Raw genomic sequence first — 19,621 nt, 5'->3', positions numbered from 1 at the left:
ACATTTGCTCAGTTCGTCGAGCTGAGTCGAATGGTATATGACATATATGGCCTCGGTTAAAAAGTCGATTTTCACAGTGATTACATAGCCTTTCTATATGAGAAAGGCAAAAACTAATTTTCAACCGATGATCTGTGAATTAGTGGCCCGAGGTGAAACCGAAGTGGCCTGAAAGCGAACATCCGCCAAATATCATAATCGGTTTTCAGATATCCCAGCCGACGTTTTGCTTTGATCTAGGGCATGGAAAGAAAAAAAAAATCTATAATCACATAAAACCCGCATCCGACGATAACCGCTGATCCTATATCACCATTTATTGGTTTTCTATTCTATCTGGGTGTGTAAGTGTGTGTGTTATCAAACAGAACTGACCATTTGATGGGAAGCTATCATCGCTATGATATTGATGTGTACGAAGGCGAATGACGGTTCGATAGGAGGTTCGATAGTTACCAGAATTTTCCTCCGTTAGCTCAAATTCAAACATGATCTATCAATCACAAGTCATTTTGATTTTTGGATGATCGATTGGCTTCAACTAATTGCAGTGGGATTTTTCCGTTTGTACATAATGTAGAATATGTTGGATTTTTTGTGAGGTATATAATAAAATCAGTTTCAATACTTGCAGTTTCATGTTGGTAAATTGTGCTTCAGTTTGAATCGTCTTACCTGTAAGAAAGAGCAGAAAATGAAACGTTACAGATTATTGTGTGTTTTTGACAATTTATAGAATAATGATATTTTTTTTGAAGGAGAACAATTTCACAGTTGACAAAGAACCCGTACACTTACCGATAACATACGAGTACCCATCGAGGGTGAGCACGCACTTCCGGGTGGCAGGACCGACCGGATATCTTATCGATCGGGTCAGCAAATTTTTTCCAGCCAGCAATCTGCTACTCAGCGGATCCGAGTTGCACTTGTGCACCGTATCCTTACAGCATTGAACACATTCCGGACAGTCACCGTAGCACTCGTGGCACCGAGCCAGACCCCGTTCCCCACTGTGGTGGACAATGTTCAAAGTCGACGGTGAAGCTTCGGAGCCGGTTTGTTGGGCCATCTCCTCCTCGCTGGAACTTGAGTCGGCCATCTTTGGTTCGGCTGGAATTCGATGCACTCTTTTTGTCGGTTTTTGGTTGCTTGTACGTTTGATTTGCGATTTCTTTTTGTGTAGTTTTACAACAACACACTATCATTTAGTAAGCTCCATGCCATGAATTCTGAGCGTCGTTTCGGAAACGTCACACGAAAAAAAGTCCAATAAAGCTAATCAATTTCTTCATTAAATGACTTGGCATTAGGATGAGCGCACTGGAAACTGATTTCACGGGATTATATTCACCGGCACGTTTTGATCGGTCCTCGTCACGTCCCGTGGATGTGCTGGATTAAAAATCTTCAGCAAAGTGTGCTGTGCTTTGCGGTGCAACTGCACAAGTTTCATCACAGAACGAACAACATCGCCTCTGGTTGTCTTTGTTTTCTCAACGTGCTCGAATACTCATCGCTTATAGTATTTCCGGAATGACGGTCACTACGATTGAATTCACCCTTCTTTTTTTTTGCACCACTTTGCCACGAAAGATGGAGAAAGCTTGGGACTCAACTTCTAATGTTTTATTCACACATTATTTGACATTTATTGGACTTTTAATTATGATGAATTATTGCAGAAAAAACCAATAGCAGATTGTTCATTTTCGAACCTAATTGCCGTCAGCAGCACGGTGCATCGATATGATTTTCGTTGTTGACAATGTGGTGGATTTAATCTTTCATACGAGCGATGAAGCGTTGAACCAAATTCGAGTGATTATATCTTACCGCGCGACAACAACCGCGACGACGATTACTTGGTTTTAACGTTGATTTTGTTGACTTGGCTTGACTATTAGATTGACGCAGAATCCGGCGGTCGATAACACCTGATGACGCAACACGGTAGCAAAACACTACACTTTTTATTTTAATTTCTCGTACACTTCACTGTAGCTATATAAAAAACTATAAATTTCGGCTGTTTTAATGGAGCGAGAATTTTCCGGAGCGAAACAATCTCGAAACAACGCTAAACGCATCAAAGCAGAGCCTTGTACTTGAACCAAAAACTGGGCTAATTGTGTTAGAATGGACTAAGACAAATTCTATGAGATATCTAATCAAAAATTTCGTTTGCTCTTTAACTATGTTATATTAATTTAAACTCAATTTCTCATAATCGATTCGAGAATTTCATTTCGATAGACTTCGTAACAGTTTTTCAGCACAGATGTCCTTCCTGCACGGAGATACAATTTTCTTCATGTTTCCTTCAAAGCAACTTTCGAAAAACGAATTTCATTTAAAATGAGTTATCTGATAGCAGCCCAGGTAGACGTCAGCAATGAGAGTTAATTTTAACTTAATTTTCCGTGATGTAGCGCTTCGGAATTCTTCGAATCATCAGTGCATAACAGTTCATATTGAACTGCCAATGAAACTTTTCTGTTCAACATAGATCACTAATCAGACCGAAGGTCAAACCGTAAACTCGTCGAAACGCAAAATCTCCACTAATTACTAAAGATTGTTCCCAACTTAATTTAATTTTTTTCCAATACGCCACAGAAAACACTTATAATAAAAACCCATGTAATATAGGCTGGGACTCGAACTAGTAAACCTTCTCTAGTCCGTATCTAGTCTACTAGTAACTAGTATCTAGCAACTAATAACGTGAATTTACCGCATCCTAGACGCATCCAGGTAAAAAGGCGGGTGGGTAATGTCAGAGACATAACTGGATGTCGTGAATACGAAAAAAAACTGGAACGCTTCCTTCACACTTCCGAATACTAGTTGTTTGATCGATTGTGTGAATTGTGCAAGCTTGCCCTTTTTAAATTATAACAATAATATTATTATTATTGTTATTATTATTATTATTATTATTATTATTATTAGTAATAATAATAATAATAATAATAAAATTTATAATATTTTTTTATTTTTGCTTCATTATTAGTATTGAAAGTTAACAATGACAATATCAATAATATCTTATGATTGTTAGTATTATTATTGTTTAATTATTGAAAAACAAATAACATCAGAAGTATGTTCAAATGTTCAATATAAGTAAACGAACCGTTATAATCAATAACTATATTAAAAAGTATGCCAGACAAGATAGAAAAATATAGCATAAACATACCATGCCGGCTTACAATCAAAACCGGATTTTGAGTCCCGCTCACTCCAAACACTTTTTGAACCAATGTTGATTTTCAGCGGTTTGAGGAAATTCTTTCCTTTCGCAACATTTAAATCTGTATTTTTCAGAAGATAAAAAATACACAAAAATCTGTACATGTGGCAACCCTGTTTTGCACGGCATTTTGCCAAACGACACTCATACTGTTATAAAGATGTGTTCTACATCAATACTTTCATTTTCGCATTGCATGAGTCACAATTGAATGTGTTAGTGACAGGGCAAACTTTGTCTACTTCCATTTCGATGAAACTTATGCTTTCGGTACGAAATAGAGAAAATTTAATTTATTTTTAGTGATATGCTGTAGCACTGAAAAGTGCTTTGAATTGTCACGACCAACAGGATCTGCATTTAAATCTGAGATGGTTCTTGTCGTGTACTCTGATGACTTAAGCTGGCAGACTTCTGGTGTAGTAACGCTGTGTGCTCGGCCCGATGTTACTTTCGTGTGTTACCGTTGCTCACAAAATGATAGAAAAAGAGAAATATTCAGCTTTTATATCGCTGGAGTAGTACTTATTTTGTTCTCTTCCTCAGAACGCTTTCTGATTGGCTGGTGCTGAAATTGGTCAAATCAGACAGGTTTTTCAATAGTGTACAATTGAAAAACTTCAATGTTGTTGCAATACACATTCAAGTTGAAAAATTTCGATTCTATTGGTAGTTCAATTATATAAATCTTTCCACAGATCACTGAGCTATGAACTTTCAAAACATGAGAAAGGCAAACGCGCGTCATGTGGTTTCCTCTTTGATACCCGTAGATACCAAACATTTCAGAAATGTTTAATTTTGAATTATTTGTGATCATTTCATACAGCTGAAAATTTTATCATAAAATTGTGATCATATTTCCGATGGCCGGATTGAAAAGGTGCCGCATAGTAAAGAAAGTCGTATTCACGACAAAAAAGCGCATGGTACTGGTTGAAAAAATGTTATAGTTCGGCACGTCAGTTATAACATTGCACTTCGGTGCAAAACAGAATTTAATAGCCAGCTGCCGGGAGATCTGTCCCATATATTTTTTTCATTCAATTGTAGAGATTTTGCCTCTTCGGGCTAGAAAAATTTTCTGACCTTATATGTGAGATTTGGGAATCGAACCTAGGTGGGCTAGGGTATTCGGTATTTATTCTGACGGCTACAATCTATAAAATATTATTTTTACTGAACAATATGTAAAATATACCTTAACTTAAGGTCATGTACCTACTGAATATCGCCAAATCTTATGTTTAAGTATTGGTAGTACAAATTAGTTCGGTCCGTTTTCAAAAGATGGCTCTAGCTGTTATGAATATTGAACAGTAACAGCTGATGTCGATAGTTTCGATAGGTTAGACATTATTATTCAGTTTATGTTGCTTCGAATTCAAAAAAGGGTTGTTTTTCACTATGTTAATTATGAGCAATTTTGTGTTAATTAAGCAGCATTTGCGGGAAGTTTTAGTTTTTTTGTTTTAATTGAAGCGCATCAAATGTTTGTGGATGTTTTTGGTGATAATGCTCCAACTGATAAATCATGTACGGAATGGTTTATACTTTTCAAAAATGGAGATTTCAACGGTGAAGACAGGCCTCGCTCTGGACAACCAAAAAAAATTTAAGACAAACAGTTGAAGGCATTACTCGATGAAGATCCGAGTCAAACGCAAGTGGTGTTTACTGAATCATTGGAAGTGACTCAACAAGCAGTTTCTGTACTATTAAAATCCAGGCAGTTGGGTGCCTTATCAACCGAAACCGAGAAACATTGAAAGGCGATTTTTCACTTGCGAACAGCTGATTCAAAGGCATCAGAGAACGGCTTTTCACAACTAATTGTTACTAGGGATGAAAAATGCATATTCTATGATAATCCTGATGAAGAAAAAATACTACGATACGTTCGGCCAATTGTTGCTATCGACCGGAACATCAACTCCATCAAGTCGAATATTCATGGTCATGTTGGGCATTTGGTGAAACCAAAAGGGTGTTGTATACTATAGGCTACTACAACCAGATGATACTATATTGGGTGATCGGTATAGATCCCAATTGATGCGTTTGAGCCGTGCATTACGAGAACGGCCGGAATACAAGCAAAGACATGATAAAGTTATTCTCTTGCATGACAACGCTCGGCCTCATGTCTCATAAGTATTAAAAAATGACGTGAAAAATATTTAGGAACGCTCAATAACAACGCTGGTTGAACACTAAAATATTTGCTGAAGTATGTGCCAGCATTATTTCAAGTAAAAATTTAGTTGTTTCAACCATCGTTTTTGCTAATTGGAAAACAAAAATGACAGCTCAGAACAATACAACAATCAATTAGTTGCAGCAAATTTTAACCAATACAATCCAGAAAAAACAACTAATCTTCGATCTTTATTATCGATAGTAGCTCATTGAAATCGACTCAGCCATCCTCAAGAAATTGAGCAGAGAGCATAATCTTCCACACACATACGTACACTCATTTTCCAATCTCCTCCAATGGTATATAACACTACACGCAAAAACCAGCGATCACAAAACAACTGAAATGTTAGTTGTTTTTCGGAATTTGATTGGTTATAATTTGGTACAATTAATCGATTGTTGTTTTAACGAAACTGTCAGTTTTTATTTACCGTGCATGCTGTTTAGCAATGACACCCAGCAAAGACACACACCACAAACGAGTATGAAACGTTACAGTTAAATAATGACATACACCCTGAACCAGAACTGAAATGTTTCAATAAAGTGTCACTCGTGCAACTGAGCAATGACATAATCCCATCAAAGTTACCCGTATGCATGAAAGCAAAAATGTATCAGTTTCTCTAACCAATTATTCAAGTATTTGAACTCAAGACGTCTATTTCAATAAATATTTTTTACTGCTTGTCTCTCTTAAGGGGCGGGTAGGGTCTAACACTTTTGAAAAATCATTTATTTTTTTCTTTGTATTTTCTAATAGCAAAACATTTAAAGAATATTCTATGAAATTTTCAAGCCTATCGGAACAAAACTCAGCAAATTATGGGCCTCTATCTTTACTTATCTCATACTGTGAAAAAGTAAGAGTTCGATACACAGGCCCAAGATTTCTGCTTCGATCGACTTATAAACTTAACAAAACATTCTTGAAATGTTTCGTTACAACAAGTTATAAAAGAAAAAATATGACTTTTTGAAAATGTTAGACCCTACGGGCTCCCTTGAGTAGCGAATTGTTTCCATTGATTTTATAGACATAAAACTTTAAACGCGTTTTTCTCGAAAGCAGGTTTTGAAAGTCCGTGTCCATCGTCATTCAAAAACTACTGAACCAATTTTTTTCAAATTTTACACACACTCTCTGCATATAAAAAACCAGCCCCCAACGTTTTCTTTTTCGTTGTTTGTTACTTTTGGGAGCTTTAACAGCTACAAAATGGCGGATTTTTTCGTGAAAAATCGTAGTATTCACTTTGAACAACTACCAAAAATTTAAATAATTAAAAAAAAATCAAACAGAAACGTTGGGGTCTAGAAAAACTTCTACTCTAACTATGCTGCGTTCATTTGTTCACTTCTGATTAGTCTGTGCAGAGATACAGTGGACACCGCAAATCATGATTTTTGAGAAGCGTCCTCAAAAATACCTCTTCACCGACTTATTTCGCAATATTTTTCCACGAAAAAATTACAAAATGTTTTTCGAATGATGCTTTTATAATGCCAAACATTTAATTTATCTTGTTGAACGACAATTCTGAAAAAAAATCGCAAGCTTTTTTGATTTCGTTTTCAACAATGTTGCTGACAAGCCACACAGATGCACTTTTAAGAAAATACAAATCACTTTACGCGTTAGGCGTTAAGCGTTTTCAATTACATTGACATGAACTGTCCGAAAATACACTACTCGCAGATGAAATTAAAACATTTATACTTTAGGATTACCTAATCAGTACATGGAAAACTTGTTCTAAAATTCTTCTGCATACTTTCATTTAAACGAAACGGCCACTACGTAACTGACATAAATGTCGTTAATTTGCCATTGAAAATTTTCAATGTGAAACGTTTCTGGTGAAATGAAGAGGATTTTTGTTTTGTGCTTTGCTGTCTTCGTTCTCCGCCAAGTAAAAGCATTTGAAAACAGTAATTTCGTTTACCTAAATGGGTATGACAAAATCAAGAGATAAGCTAGTTAAATCAACAACATTTTAGTTGAAACAACCAGTTCGGGGTATCGATCCAAAGTCGTTTTTTTGAAGCAGTTCTGTATCTTTCCTATACAGAAGGCAAAAATCTATGGGCGCAGCATAATGTTTTATAAAATTTCAAAAGTTCAACTTATCAAACAAATTTCTCATTCGATATAAATAAACTGGAAATTACATTAAACTAAATATGCCGACTTTACATCGACAAAAGCCAAAACTTGTTTCGTCCGAGACGTCAGTCTAGATATTACACAAGTGTTTTGCAAGTAGCATTAACTTTACGTCTGCCTAACGGTTTATGTTGAGCCGTCGAAGACGAAACGTGAAATCAAAGTGAATGCCTAATGTGAGTCCGTGATGACATTTGGTAGCGAAATGAGAGGGAGCAGAACGTTTGTGAGCCTTTAACGCAGCCTACTTGGAATTAATTTAAATTTTGTTTCGAACAATTTTGTAGAAGACCACATTTTACAAAAATTCCGTTTCGTGTTATTGAAGATAATATTTTCTATGGTCGGTAACTCGAAGTTCTTCTTTTACACAATCGAAGTGTACATACCGACTTAAAAACCTTTCTTGACCTTGACCATGAACAGCACCTTTGGATCGTCATTTCAGTTGGAAGGCATTCTAAGCACAACTCAAATTATGGAGCGTCATTTGATCAGCACGTGACGATATAAATGGCCAGCCTCCTGCGAGACTGTCTACTAGAGTCGGATGAAAGATACAGTCAAATTTCCAACGGTGAGAAGATACGCAGCATGTACGCAAACTTGTAATTTTAGATCCCGCTCACGTTTCACTCAGGCAGTTTCCTAAATTGCATCCAATTTGGTTTACGTTGCGCGGCGATGCGATGCCACCGGCGATCAATCTAGATTGAACATGCAAAAATAGAAGCACCCGGGTGGCAAACTGTCCAACGTCAACAACGGCGTTTTGACGTTGTCATCCATCAATTAGACCTGTCGAAATGATGTCGAACCTCCAACGGGCATTGGAGTGGTTATTAATCGTACAACCACGCATAAGTGCTGAAAACTACATGATTGTAAATTGTGCCCGAAATAGTTTCCAACCAATCGGTGGACTGACGGAAAGCCGATCCTCCATACTGCCCGAATTTATTGGACGTTATTGAATTTCACTCTGACAGATATCATTACTGATAAGTGCCTGACTTGGTTTGCGAGTCGGTATCACGTGCGTTTTTAATTATGTGACGACTCGGCAGTTTTACAATTGATGACGATTATCGCCGCGAAAAGTGCTGTAATTAATCTAATCGCACACTAACAAGTTCACAATTATCTGATTTTGTTATTGGACTTTTGCTGGTCGGCGAGAGAAAAAAAAACGAACATTTACGGAGAAGTTTGGCAAAGGTGATAAAGTTCTAATGAGGATAAAGTATTATTAGGGTCAGAAAGCGAAAACAAACACCGTTGCGAAAGGAGAACCGCAAACAACAAACAACTTGGTGAAGTTAATCAAACTTTTTTGAGGTGAACCGCCTCGCATTTCTATGGTTTCATTTTGCTGACGCGTGCCTGTGGGGTTACTCCCTAGCCAAAGCAAAAGACTACAGGACAATGGGTCAAAAAGGAAGTTCTACGGATATTATAGCATATTCCAGCAGCTTCGCTACAGTTCAAGTGTGTAAACAACAGTTGCGTATTTGAGAAAAGGCGAAACTTTGTCATACCACTTTCTAATTATTTCATCAAACTTCAAGCTACTCGCCAAAGTTGAAATCGGAACCAGACTTGGCAGGAAAAAAAATTTCTTTACTAAAACATTTGCTTCGGGGCTAAGTCGCAGTCTGATGAACTTTATATCCATCCGATGAATTAGGACTCGAATTCAACATTCCACAAATAGAACGGATTCAAGCACTCTTTTCCAGAAACAAAACCAAAAACTCTCCAACCCGTTTCTGGAGTAAGCGTTGAACACTCTCTAGACGTGAAAAGGACCAGCAAATGTCGAAGTGTGGAGGCTTTCCGACGGATCACTGCATTGAAAGTAATTTATCATCTTCCGCCGGTGTTGAGCCACAGTCTGAAACTCTTTAATCAAATAGCACATCAAACGGATGTGTTCATTCGACAGTGTGGCCTGTGTTTGAGATTACTTTCGACACACGGAGAGATCCCGGCCGGTGAATCGGCAGCAAAAACTGACACCACCCTCGCCGGGGATCAAACAAACATTTTCCCATTAATGTTGATTTAATTTCTTTTCTCTGTTCAACAAATTTGTCTTAGCATCTCCTTGTCAGGCAAAGATTCGGGAGCCCCGGCAGGTTTCGAGCAGCCCCGAACTTTCACCCGCACTGACAAATGATTCTGAGCGCTGATGCGGGAATTGGGCTCCGCTATAAATATGCATTAACCTTTCGTGTCTTCTTATTAGCTAGACTGCTTTATGATAGCCCATTTACAGGTATTATCCACCTGAAACGGGGTTTCTTGATGATTTTGGGTCCAGGAAGGCTCGAGATTTGATTACGTTGGTGAAAGTTGGTGTCAACAGTCGGACAAGGAAAAAGCTAGCTTGAAAATTTGCAAAAGCTGATGCTGATTAGTTGGATGGATTTACATAGGACGGAGCTTGTCGGTGACAAGTTCAGCGTAAAGAAACAAAAAATGTGGGTTGTTTGGGGATAAAAAATAACATTTCTAGCAAATCAATTTCAGGAAATAAAATAAGTTAACTTAATCTTTTATCAATCATAAGCATGTTACATATACAATTGTTCAATTTAAACTTGATCTATTGTCTATTGTTTAATTTTAACGTTAGCTCTTTAGAAGTGAAAATGGCATCAAAGCAAAAAGAGCAACGAACCAAAACGTTGCTTGCGCATCATGAAAATCCGAACGACTCGCCCACAAAGGTGGCGAAATTTTCGAATAAGGCCAAACCAAATGTCTCCAGCGCAATACACTAGAGCAGGGGTCACCGGCTCTTTGGATGTGAAGCTGCCACTCTTTGGTTGTGAACCTGCGGCCCGCAAATATTACTTGTTGTGTAGAAAATACTTAGAAACTGATTTAGAGGATTATAAATTTCTTTCTTTCAGCCATGTGTACACACTTTTAGCCCGTAACACGCGTCGAACAAAGTGCTTAAATGAAACTGCTACTCAATAACCTGACCTTCTCATTTACAATAAAGTGCGCTGATTTGGAAAAAGTATGAAACGTTTTGCTTTGTGCTTCAATGTAAATACAGTTTCAACAGAAAAAGATAACCAATTCTTAATCCACTCAGTGGTGTGATGATGCCTTTCTCTTTCATCTACAAAGTCTCTTTTAATTTTATTTGCTTTTATTTTTTCTTGTGACACTCTCTGCCACTAATTTGTGCTCATTTTAACACCAGTTTATTCAGAATGATAAACATGCACACATGCATATCATACCACTAGGTGGATCTTCTCGTTGAAAGAGAAAACCTATAACAATATCTATAATTGATCTTTGTCTCGTTCTACTTCAATAGATCGAACAATCCCAAGAGGATATTGCTTGCACGTGATTTTTTGTTTTGTATGAATCAAACATAACTGATACTTGTCGTGGATACAATTTCATTTATTATGGTACGCCATTTCAAATCTTTACCCTGTACAAGAATGGGTAGAACTTAATCGTGAATATCTCTTGTTGTATTTAAAGCAGCAACAGAATTTTTTTCTTCATTCTATCACAAATATGGTCAGGAATTTATGATAAAATTTTCAGTAGAATCAGATAGCCAAAAATAACTCAAAGTTGAAGTTTTATAAAATGTTTGGTATGAACGAGCATTTAAATGAAATTCAGTACCAAAGTAGAGTCCGCAATATTCTAGTCTCAAGAATTGAACGAATCATCACACAAAGCGTATCGTGCAAAACCGACAAATAGAAATACGGAATATTTTCAGTGATTGAGTGCAGTGGACTCACGACACGTTTAGTTCACTAGTGAAACAGACACTTACTATAGACTGTTATAAACCATGAGTATTTTTAAGAAACTAATATGAGGGAGACATACAAAAATAACATATAACAAAAATGCTCTTATAATTGATTTTTTCTTCTATAGAGAAATGATTCTTTCTTTGTTATAGATCACAATCTTTGGCATCAGCTATGTACTGCTCATTCGGTTCATAAGCGAGAGATGTGAATGCTAAATGTGATAATTGTTATGGTCGATTGATCATCTATACATCTCTGTAATTTCTGAAAAGCTCAATAATACTAAGATACAAGGTAGTTCCTATAGACAAAACAAATAGTAAAAATTTGGCTATTCGTAACAATATACAACTTCATGAGTCGACCAATCTGATCAGTTATTATGAACCTCATAAAATACTTTATTTAATATTTGTATGAATTCTATGAATTATCCAAATTTGAACAAAGCTGATTCTAGGAAAACTTAATTTATTGATTCTAGAAAAACTTGTTTTATTGTATCCTCTTACTTTTAATTTATGTCATAAATGTTTCAGATACAACAATTTCCCAAATATGTTTTGAATGATTCATTTGATATTTTTACATAGTTTACGACGGTCGGTGCCATCATATAGTATCATGAAAAATGCAATTATTTCAAATTTTTGGTAAGATGCGACATTAATGAGTTTCTATTGTGTTTGTTTGTGTATCTTTTTTATAATAAATAGCTATCGAATTCGCTCAAACTAAAGAGATATTTTCCGAAGTGACAGTTTTATTTGTATTCAAGTGAATCAGTTATGTCTCTGACATTACCCACCTGTCTTGTTTTATCAAAACTTATCCGGGTTGATGTAAATAGTAAACAAAGACCAAAGTAACAGAAATTTTTGTCATCATACCAGGATTTTTTTTACTGGACTGTCATTACTTGATATTTCAATGAAGGAATGAAGAAATAGTATTATAGCTATTTAACCAAGAATGGATTTTATCGTATCAAAGAACACTCTCTGGCAACTCTTCACACGATTCAATCAGTGCCATCAAAGAGAGACGGATCTCATCTCGGCAACAAAAAACCGTTATGGTTTTTTTTAACATAGAATGGACAGCAGTGCGAGAGCGAATTTCTCTCTATAACCCGTCTGAGAATCACGGGTTAGCACGCTGCTGTGGGGATTCTCTCTGAATCAACAAACGGTCGTTCATTCTCGTTTTGCAATCCGTTTCTATACGGGCAGTGGATAGTTGTGAAAGAGTCATTTTACTATTGTTTGGCATGGCACCACAATCGCATCATGAACAATATTGGCAAATGCTTATTATAACTCCAGTATAAAAAACGGTCTTTTACCAAACTTCACACAGATATTTCTTGCTCTTCAGGGATTGTCATAAGAGTATTTTTCAATGGAAGGGAGTGTCTCTAGCATGGGGATGTAAAATAAAACTAAGCAAATTTGACAAAAATCATCTAACAACTAAAATTGCTTTGACAGATTTAGAACCATTATTATTTTCCCAATTAGAAAACAATGATTTGTTAACTGAGAAGATTTCTGAAAAATTTTGTTTAAAGATAAGAAAGATTAAACAATGAGGTGGGAAAAACCCTGTTGAAAAGATTTTTTGTTTGATAGTAATTTCTCTTAAAAATAATATTGGTTGCCGCTTATTCTAACTATGTACATATAACTTTTGAATAAGTTGTATCTAAGAAAATGTCTCCACACAAGGGTTTTGAAGTATTGCAATCTAGTATGGGAATCATCAAGTCGAATCATCGATTCGATTTTATGCGATGATTGTCAACTTGCCATTCTCACTTGGTAAATTCCACACAGCGTCGATCATTGTAAAACTGTATCTATTTTGGTAAGGGTCGTGAAATACTCAGAGTATGAGGTGGAACGAAGAAATGTGGAAAAATTTTCTCACGGTCCATGCATTGAGAGGCAACGAGTTCTTGTAGCATCATCTACCAGAATGACGATGTTTTATACAATGTAGAGGGTTATCGAGCCGCTCTCTGCCAAATTATCGGTAATTCTGTATTTAACCCTTATGCACTCGAATGGGTACCCGGGTACCTTTTCGAATTTCAAAATAAGAAATTTCTGAGTTAGGTTTAAACTAAGATTCTGCAATTCGGTCAATTCCAAGAACTAGTTGGACCATAACTTCTCATGCTTTGACTTTTCATTTTACAGTAAGGGGGGTCGAATGGGGGGGCTCAAATTTTTTTTATTACGTAAACACCCGAATGGGTACCCGGGTACCCACAAATAAAAATGCTTGTAACTAAGGCAAATTCCATCCGATTTGAATTTTTTCAGTACGGGTAAATTCAGAAATTTATCCACTTTTCGATGGCCGTGTATATTGCTGTAGTAGGTTCTTCTGGTTCCCGTTAATCCGGATTTCCGTAGAATGTTCCGACACTTGTGTTTTCCACCATAAATGTCATTTACTAATTTGAAACTTTTCCAAACCAGCTATTTGAGAAAGGCCGTACCAAAATGAACCTTTTGTAGAAAAATGACGTCATCTAAAGGGTAGTTGGCCTATTCTGGACTTACTCTCATAGAACGAAAAAAAGGAAATATAAATGAGAACGAAACTGTTTGGGAAGTAACTTCGTGATGTTTCGAAATGTTTGTTGCCAGAATTAAAAATTGTATTGCGTGCTCCTCGCAATAGGCCTGAAGTACATAATAATTTTCAAACTGAAGATAAGAAAGTGAAGTATATAAGGGAACATACATAAAGTACGTCACGCGTTTAGGGGGGAGAGGTTTCAAAAATACGTGACAATACATGGTGAAAAGATTGAGAAATGCTCGACAAAGGGGGAAAGGAGTGGTAGAAAAATTCAAAATTTTATGTTACGTACATAACGGATGCCCCCTGAAATATATAAACATAACAACTCAGCATAGCACTTGATTTCATATAGCAATTCTTAGATAAGATTACAAAAATACGTGAAATCCGTGTATAAATGCCTCGATGTCGGAACTCATTTAGGATATCCGGGTTCCTGGGAACCAGGAGCACCATGTCCATCTTTATGGGTACCAATCCCAAAGAGCTTAAGTTCCTGAATCCAACAGTGCTAAAATTACTTCAATCGGTTGAAAAATGCTCAACTTACAGCGATTTAAAAAAATGGGTACCCGGGTACCCATTCGGGTGGTTAAAGGTGTTTTTTTTTCGAGTGCACAACGGTTAACATCAATATTATTTCTTGCATCTCATTTTAGAATTTTTTAGATAGAACTGATCTAATATTTTTATCTTCGAATAAAATGCATTTCAATAAACTACTTCTGGATTAGATAAGAGAAATGTTCATAATAACATTCAATTCTGAATGTTAAAATAACAACTCTCTATTGAAATTCTTTTTAATGAAAATTTATTTAGGCCGAATCGCATACAAACTTTACGTGGTCGAATGAGCGGTTTTTTTGTTGGCAAAATAATTTTTTTTATTATTGGATCTTGTTGTCACCCTTTTTCTTGAAAAAGAGGAGCAACCATTATCATGAGGCCATCCGTGCTGTTGTTGTGAAAATTATTGTTGTGGATGGTTTGCGTTCCCATCACGTTTTCTATATTGTTCGCAGTCTTTGGGTTGTTTCTTTTTAATTGCTGTAGATTCGCCTTGGTGTGCATTAACTGCAGTCGTTGGTTAGGTCTAAGGTAAAAGCGTTTTTGGAACAAGAGTACTGGGTTTACTAGTTACCATTGCTGAACGGTTAGCCTTGTCTTTGATTGAAGATATCCTTTACGCAGTTTCAGTGCAGGTTGTACACAAAACTGACATGCCCTCCGCCCTGCCCAAAAATTGTATAAGATGGATTTACCTTATTCAGTCACATTCGCACGCCATTTCGGATACCGGGGAAAATATTCCGCCATACTTCCCTTTCGATGGAAAGAGTTTCTTCGTACTGCGACATATTTTCTCGAACGTAGTGGACACTGGCCTGCGGGGGAAGGCCATGTACACGTACTTCTATGGCATCGTCCATAACGTACTAAGGGATTTTACATTTAACGTTGTCACACTCGACACTGTGCACCTCGTTGTTAACCGAAGCGAATGCAATTGCATCTCGTTCACGTTTAGACATAATGTACACAGAGTTAGAAGCCTTGTTGAATTGAATCTCATTTACATCATTAACTTCTTGATGCATTCGTTATTTTAGCAAGATCTCAATTTTGTTTCCTGCTGGTCTTACTTTGCAGCATTTGTAATCCATACAAAAATTGAATTTATTCTTGAAGGCCAAGTTTCAGGTTTTTGTAAATCGTATTGGCCCATTCCGTATACTCTATTGTTCACTACACTGTATTGTCTTTTTTTCTGTCGTCTTGACCGTAAGTGAACACAAGGTGAAGTGTGAACACGATCTCTTCTGAAAAATTTGTCTTCTATAAATATTTTACTCTTGATTATAAATTACAATCTCAGTATTAATTACTATCTTGTTATTCTCTTATGCGGATTTCAATATATTTTTCTATGTATGAACTCTTATTTCAAATAAAGTAGCTAAACCATTGAGTTATTTTTTTTTAAATAGTAATATTTGCTACCGGTTTGCAAATCACATCTATCCGGGTATTGACCGAAGTGCTCACTTTCTTGTATTGCAGGTATTGAATTTCAATTTTTTTTCCTTTAGCCATGGTTGCATTGTCTTGTGAAACCATTTTTTAAGTTCCTAGTGATGCAGTTTCAATTTTGACTCTTATTTGTACCAATAATAAGCAACACACTAAAGGTTTTGCATGAGTACTTGACTACTTGACGACTTTACGTCTTAACACAAAACAAAATTCCAAGAATTTTCCAAAGGAAAAGTTTCTTTGGCAGAGCTACTAACATAATTTCAATAACGGACTTGACAGTCTGCAAGAGAAATAACATAACGAAAATCGCAGTTGTATTTTTCCATTATTTGTCGAAACAGCTGATTCAGTTCCACGCCATTAAATTCATTTCCCCTGTCAAACCTAATGTCCGGTTGTACGATGACACATCACAACTTTCTTGAAGCAGTGAATTTTCCTATTAGAAATGATCAATTAAGCTAGAGAAAGCACACAATGCGAGCAAGGCAAATTACTTCATATCATTCTTTGTGGAACGAAAGTTTCCGCGTCATATCGAATGAATGAAATTTATATGAACGAAAAGTAAGATAGATTGGTTAGATGACAAACTGAAAGTCATGTCGGTGCACTGCTGAAGATTCGACATGCTGATTCGGAGCCCTCTTTGCCGAATACTAAAATTCGTACATGGAAAAGAAAAAAAAGTTGAAGCAGCAGCACCGTTAAAAAGGTCAACTTCAAACAGTCCAATTGTTGCTTAAAAAATGGTGAGTTCAAAATGTCAATCATTTGTCAGTAGTTTTTTTATGTCTTGCGGGCACTTTTGCAATACAAAATTCTGCTCACACTCACATATTCTTCTCGGACTAGACTAGACTTTAATTTTTTCAATTCGAAATTTTAATATGCAATTCAAATCGAATTCCAAATAAATACAGATTGCAACGCCACAAGCGAACTAAAATTAAAATTCCCCGAAGTTAGGCCGGTACGAAACCAGTTCGGGTTAAATTGCTTGAATATTTTCGCTTCGTATATTTATTGGACGCAAATATGTAGATAATAATTTCCTACGGATCGGAAATTAATCAGGCACTAATTGCTTGTGTTAAAGGTTTCCTGGAAAATTAAAAAAATCAGATAAAAAACTCCAATGCAAATATTGTCCAGTCTGTGAAGTGAAAGCTTTTAAACGAGGAATCAATTCATTCAATACATTGTAGTAAATGTAATGATCCAGGAATAAAGGAGAAAAGTTCTATTGCGTGTTTCAGCAAAAAGTAGTTTTGTTGAGATGTTTACTATCATAGAAACTCGTGTATTCTAGTGTTTGTAAAATATTCTTAAACTGAAATCTCTGAGTTCGATTAATCAACGAACACTATCACTTCCATTTCTAGAATATAAAATTAACATACAAACATGGTTGCAAGTTTCTTTTTATTTTGTTTGATTTACCTACTGCATTTGACGAAATCATTCATCTCGTAGCAGTTATGTACACTGGGGTTTGATGGTAGCAAAGTAGTAATAATAATAATAATATGAGATTGCAAGGAAGTCATCTTGAACCGTTCTTATTCATGTAATATCTCAACGATTCTATGGTATTTCGTTGGAGCGAAATCTGAATGTTTAACGCATTGGTGATCGTTTTCAAGTTGAAGTCTCTCAATTCCTAGAGCTTATTTTACACATTGATTTGATTAATTAATTTACTAACTAATCTGTCATTTTAACTATTAAGGAGGCCAAGATTATGACTAATTTAGAACGAAAAAAAAAGAAACAGCTTAAGATACAATTTTGTTCTTTCTCGTTGCTTGGGTTTCGTAGCTAGGCAGCTCATTAGAATAGTTGCTGTAGGAACTATACTAACTTCGCTTGCTGGCCATCAAGGCGAGCAGACTGCCATCGCGGGAGTTAAACCCTCAACCAGCAGCGACGGAGAGAGCGCCTTCTGCGTGGTTAAAACCTCAAACGCTCAGGTCGCAACTTTCATTCGCTTGCTGGCCATCAAGGCGAGCAGACTGCCATCGCGGGAGTTAAACCATCAACCAGCAGCGACGGAGAGAGCGCCTTCTGCGTGGTTAAAACCTCAAACGCTCAGGTCGCAACTTTCATTCGCTTGCTGGCCATCAAGGCGAGCAGACTGCCATCGCGGGAGTTAAACCATCAACCAGCAGCGACGGAGAGAGCGCCTTCTGCGTGATTAAAACCTCAAACGCTCAGGTCGCAACTTTCATTCGCTTGCTGGCCTTCAAGGCGAGCAGACTGCCATCGCGGGAGTTAAACCCTCAACCAGCAGCGACGGAGAGAGCGCCTTCTGCGTGGTTAAAACCTCAAACGCTCAGGTCGCAACTTTCATTCGCTTGCTGGCCATCAAGGCGAGCAGACTGCCATCGCGGGAGTTAAACCATCAACCAGCAGCGACGGAGAGAGCGCCTTCTGCGTGGTTAAAACCTCAAACGCTCAGGTCGCAACTTTCATTCGCTTGCTGGCCATCAAGGCGAGCAGACTGCCATCGCGGGAGTTAAACCATCAACCAGCAGCGACGGAGAGAGCGCCTTCTGCGTGGTTAAAACCTCAAACGCTCAGGTCGCAACTTTCATTCGCTTGCTGGCCATCAAGGCGAGCAGACTGCCATCGCGGGAGTTAAACCATCAACCAGCAGCGACGGAGAGAGCGCCTTCTGCGTGATTAAAACCTCAAACGCTCAGGTCGCAACTTTCATTCGCTTGCTGGCCATCAAGGCGAGCAGACCGCCATCGCGAGAGTTAAACCATCAACCAGCAGCGACGGAGAGAGCGCCTTCTGCGTGGTTAAAACCTCAAACGCTCAGGTCGCAACTTTCATTCGCTTGCTGGCCATCAAGGCGAGCAGACTGCCATCGCGGGAGTTAAACCATCAACCAGCAGCGACGGAGAAAGCGCCTTCTGCGTGGTTAAAACCTCAAACGCTCAGGTCGCAACTTTCATTCTTCAACTTGCTGGCCATCAAGGCGAGAAGACTGCCATCGCGGGAGTTAAACCAGCAGCGACGGAGAGAGCACCTGCCATCATTTGGTTTTCGGTAGTCGTAACAAGAAGTTCAATTTTCAGATTTTAGTTCCGCAATATAGGTTTAGAATTCAGAGTCTGCGTGCTGAAACTGGATTCTGGAACTGTATTCCGGAACTAATTTGAGTTTCTAAATTGCAATTCTAGAATTGAAACTGGATTCTGAGTCTGTTATTGGTTCTAAATTTAGTTCTTGAACTCAGGATCCAGTTCTTTATTCCAGACTTCTTCTATTCGGTTCTTTTTAGAACCATAATAATACTCCTAAAGAATTATGCGGAAATTTACTTTACTGTACTCTATAAAACCCATTCTGGTAGTATTGGCGAAAAATCGTCTTCATGTTTTAGAGCTTAGTTCTGGAATATGGGTTCAGAATTCAGAGTCTGCGTGCTGAACTAACTCAAATAGTTAGCATTTTTTTTTAACTATACTGCTTATTTCATAATATTTAATTGCGTTTCAGAATGTTTAATGTAACTAATCTGTAATTTAGTCTAGGCGCATC

At 37.3% G+C, this 19,621-nt stretch overlaps 1 protein-coding gene across 5 annotated transcripts in view; it reads right to left on the bottom strand.

Moving 5' to 3' along the window:
• The window catches only part of LOC131429690 (dual specificity calcium/calmodulin-dependent 3',5'-cyclic nucleotide phosphodiesterase 1A-like), a 614,729-nt gene that overhangs the window by 315,950 nt on the left and 279,158 nt on the right, over window positions 1–19,621 (bottom strand). The window contains exon 1 of one of the 5 annotated variants that reach the window (XM_058593995.1): window positions 799–1,675. The exons of 3 other annotated variants lie outside the window; for them this stretch is intronic. In XM_058593995.1, coding sequence (XP_058449978.1) covers window positions 799–1,102 — 304 coding nt within the window. In that variant the 5' untranslated portion in view covers window positions 1,103–1,675. Of the gene's footprint in view, window positions 1–798; window positions 1,676–19,621 lie in introns of those variants that run through there. One more of the 5 variants, XM_058593998.1, reaches the window with a different exon arrangement.

This window comes from Malaya genurostris, chromosome 2, assembly GCF_030247185.1.
Source record: "Malaya genurostris strain Urasoe2022 chromosome 2, Malgen_1.1, whole genome shotgun sequence".
NCBI classification, from domain to species: Eukaryota; Metazoa; Arthropoda; class Insecta; order Diptera; family Culicidae; genus Malaya; species Malaya genurostris.
Note: the sequence above shows the minus strand (reverse complement) of the source record. Positions and strands in the feature narration are given on the sequence as shown.